This window comes from Stegastes partitus, unplaced genomic scaffold, assembly GCF_000690725.1.
Source record: "Stegastes partitus isolate 25-593 unplaced genomic scaffold, Stegastes_partitus-1.0.2 Scaffold1813, whole genome shotgun sequence".
Taxonomy (NCBI): Eukaryota; Metazoa; Chordata; class Actinopteri; family Pomacentridae; genus Stegastes; species Stegastes partitus.
The window spans coordinates 79,440-83,600 of NW_007579544.1; the positions used below are offsets into that span (position 1 = coordinate 79,440).

At 51.2% G+C, this 4,161-nt stretch overlaps 1 protein-coding gene across 1 annotated transcript in view; it reads left to right on the top strand.

The window, feature by feature from the left end:
- The window catches only part of LOC103372714 (protein SOGA3-like), a 7,614-nt gene extending 3,828 nt beyond the window's left edge, over positions 1-3,786 (top strand). Inside the window, exons 4-8 of the mRNA XM_008302423.1 lie at positions 720-788; positions 1,082-1,351; positions 1,657-2,037; positions 2,907-3,569; positions 3,676-3,786. Coding sequence (XP_008300645.1) covers positions 720-788; positions 1,082-1,351; positions 1,657-2,037; positions 2,907-3,569; positions 3,676-3,786 — 1,494 coding nt within the window. The remainder of the gene's footprint in view (positions 1-719; positions 789-1,081; positions 1,352-1,656; positions 2,038-2,906; positions 3,570-3,675) is intronic.
- The last annotated feature ends 375 nt before the right edge of the window (positions 3,787-4,161 follow it).

Here is a 4,161-nt window from a genome sequence, read left to right on the forward strand (position 1 = left end):
ACAGTGTATGTAAACCCAGTTCAGACGCCTGCTGCAGACGGTTGCATTGATTTTAGTGGAAGTGTGTCGATGCAGCAGCAACAGGATTCGATATTTCTACACTTCCTATCCGTTATCTATGAAAGCAGCTGTGCAGTGCATTGTGGGAGCAGCACTTTGCCAGCTTTTGTCTTCATAGAATTAAGGTTTCAGATACTTTACACACAACTAGAGAACATCGGGAACACAGACCCTGTAAGTTCATCTTTCGTCTGAAGAGGTGCAGCCGGATGAAGGGTGTTGTTGCATCAAATACTGGAAAGCTGTGCAGCCTCTCGTGTACAAAAACATGCGTGTGCTGCTCGCAAACATGTGCTCGATGCAGACGTGTATTTAAAAGCAACAGAGTCAGCAGTGAGAGCAGAAATCTGTGGTGGTGATATACTCATTTCTAGTCTGATGCACAACTCGGTGAACGACACAAGCTTTATTCTGCACATGGAGGCGACTTTTGTGGACTTTCTGCACAGAGTGAAGCTGGTCTAAGCTGGACAGGCGTTCAGTCAGGAGTTTGGTTTCCAGCTGAAACCTCAAATAAACGTTAACTTCTGTCTTTGTCTGGTTGCAGGAGCTCAGAGCTGCAGTCACGTTTTGGCCTTTTCCACATATTTCTGTCTTTAAATGTTCTAAACAGATCGTTTGAGTTACACGTCATCGTCTCTCACATGTTTGTCTTCTAGTCTCAGAAGAGGAGAGGAAGCAAGGACGCCCTGAAGTCCGACAAGAAGGCGGCGCAGACGCCGACCGAGGTGAGACGCTCTGCCGAGTCACGACTCTTCGTTTTCCCTTCATCACCTTCTTGCACATTCGTGAGCGGTGCTGTCATGAATATGCATCAATAAGTGCTGTAGCTCACATCCTCCCTGTGAAGTGAAACGCTGCTGCTTTTATGTAAATGAGGGTTTGCAGAGCTGCAGCAGAAATCCTCTCGGCTAGAAAATCTTCCCCCGACTTTAATCTTAAGTCCGTCGTCGTGCACGTCTTACTTCTGAACTTAGGGATTTGGTCTGAACGCCTGTAAACTCCCTGATGTCTGTGGCAGGAGGACAACGAGGACCTCAAGTGCCAGCTGGCCTTCATCAAGGAGGAGGCGGTGCTGATGAGGAAGAAGACGGCGAAGATCGACAAGGAGAAGGACCGGCTGGAGCAGGAGCTGCAGAAGTACCGCAGCTTCTACGGCGAGCTGGACAGCGGCCACCCGAAGGGCGAGGCCGGCGGGCCGCCCACCACCAGGGAGTCGGAGCTGAAGCTGAGGCTGCGCCTGGTGGAGGAGGAGGCCAACATCCTGGGCAGGAAGATCGTGGAGCTGGAGGTGAGGCGGGCGGAGAGAGAGAGAGACTGGAGACAGTGGTGGAAATCTGACAGCAAGGGTGTCAAAAAAAAAAACTAAAATTAATGTAAACTGATTATGTTTAAGTGGATCTGAACACATTAAAACTGTGTGATTATAAATATATTGATTCCAATTTACAGTAACACTTTGTTTCAGTGGAAGTTAAACGTCAAAATGACCTTTACCACTGAATCATGACTCCTAATCACTGAACCAGTTTCTGCTCATGGTTCCCTACGTGGAGGTTTTGGTGGAGGTTCTAGTCTGAGCTTCTCTCCGTGCAGGTGGAGAACCGAGGCCTCCGGGCCGAGCTGGACGACCTCCGCGGTGAAGGGGAAGGTTCCGGAGGGTCCGGCTGTGGCGCTCCGGGCGGCTCGGGCGCCGGCCGCGGCCTCGGAGACGACCTGACGGAGCTCCGGCAGCAGCTGCAGCTGGTGGAGGACGAGGCGGAGCTGCTGAGGAGGAACCTGGCCGACGCCGAGGACCAGAACAAGAGGGTCACCGCCGAGCTCAACAAGCTCCGGTTCAAGGCCGGAACCCACGAGGGAGGAAGCCGCCACGGAGGAGGGACGTCGGGGGGAACGGGCATGGACGCCGCGAAGGCCGAAGCCCTGCAGGAGGAGCTGAAGGCCGCACGGCTGCAGATCAACGACCTGAGCGGGAAGGTGGGCGCTGCTCCATCAGCTCACTGGGTTTTATCATGAAGGGTTCTGGTAGGAACAGAGGGGATCCACGGTGAGGTCTGGACTCACAGAGTAAAGTCTCAGCGGCTCCTTTTCAGCAAAGAAATATCCAAGAAGAGCTGTTTGAATGTCGTTTAGTAAGCAAAACAGAAAAAAAGACTCAATATTTCCCCATTAGTTTGCACAGATTAAGTAAATTAAGAACATTTTGGACAATTTTTGAGTCCATTTTGATTTTTTTTGATCAGTCTGGAAACAGTTTGAGTCATTTCAGACATTTGTTTGGTCATTTTGGACAAATGTGGAATCATTTAGACAGAGTTTGAGTAAATCTGGACATATTTTGAGTCATTTAAGCCTTTTTTTGGTCATTTTACACCATTTTGGACGAGCCTTCAGCCAATTTAGACGATATTTGAATAACTCCAGACAGGTTTGTAGTCATCTGGGAGATTTCATGTAGTTTTTAATCATTTTAGACAATTTTTGAATCATTTTGTGACAAGAATTCAGGACATTTTTAAAAATAATTTAGCATCTTTTGTGACATTGAGATGTTCCAGATGAAATTTCTTTTAAAAAAAACAAAAAAACTATTATTTTGGGCAGATTAAGTAAATTTTCGGAGAATTTTTGAGTCAATTTACTTTTTTTTTCCAATCAGTCTGGACACGGTTCAGGTCATTTTAGAATAGTGAAAAATGTCGATCGGTTGCCTCAAATGTTTTAAGGTTTCCGTCTCAGAGCTGCTTAAATGTACGACAAAGAAAAGCTTAAAATCAGCTGTTGGATCAGAAAACAATGAAACAGGTGAAGCTTCCTCACACATGTCCGTCTTCTTCGTCCTCCAGGTGATGCAGCTGCAGTACGAGAACCGCGTCCTGCTGTCCAACATGCAGCGCTACGACCTAGCCTCCCACCTCTCGCTCCGCCCGAGTCCTCGCGACAGCGACGCCGAGAGCGACGCCGGCGGCGCCACGAGCAGCCGGCGTGAGAGCGACGAGGACTCCACCTCGTCGCGTCTGCTGCCGCCGCACCGCAAGCGCGAAGGCCCGGTGGGCGGCGAGAGCGACTCGGACGAGGTGAGGAACAACAACGGCAGCAGCCGGTGCCTGACGCCCACCAGGGGCCTGTACACGCCCACCGGGCCCGAGGGCGCCGCCTCCTCCGCCCTGGCCCGCTTCCTGCCGGGCGGCCGCTGCAGCCTGCGCGACCGGCAGCAGATGATCGACATCCGGGTGGAGGCGGAGCGGCTGGTCCGCACCATCGACCGGCTCATCGCCGACACCGCCGCCATCATCTCGGAGGCGAGGGTCTACGTGTCCAACGGCGACCTGATGTTCGGCCGGGGAGGCGAGGACGGCGGCGAGGACGACGGCGGCCGCATCAGGGAGCACGAGCTGCTGTACCGCATCAACGCCCAGATGAAGGCCTTCAGGAAGGAGCTGCAGGGCTTCATCGACCGGCTGGAGGTGCCCAAGCTGGAGGACCGGGAGTCGGAGGAGCCGCTGTCGGTGAGACAAACAGCAGCAGGGCTAATGAGGCGGGGACACATCCAGGACGGTTGAATCTCATTCTGCTTCTTCCCTTTTCCACTCTGACTTCCTGTCTGCGGTCCAGATGTTCCAGCCCATCATCCTCCTCATCCTCATCCTCGTCCTGTTCTCCTCCCTCTCTTACGCCACCATCTTCAAGCTAGTCTTCCTCTTCACGCTCTTCTTCGTTCTGTGACGTTCTCCTCCCTCCGTTCGCATCGTCCCTCCTTCGTTCTTTTTTTTTTTTTTTTGCTCTGTTGATTTCTTTTTGTTGTTGTTTTTCCATTCCCACATCATTTGTTGCCAAGGTAACCAAAAGCACAGAAAAAAGCTCAGCGCATCCGAGGACGGGCGGCGGGTTTCAGCAGCGTCACGACGCATCGGCGTCGCTCGATGGAGAAGGTGAGTCGCTGAGATTTAACCCTCTGAAACCTGATTTACTTGTTCTTCTCTGCAACATAAAGTCCTGCAGCTCCATGGAAACAGAACAACATGAAGGAGGAGAGAGAACTCAGAACATCATTAAAAAGAAAGAAAACTAAAATATTAAAAACCTGGAGTCAACAAGTTT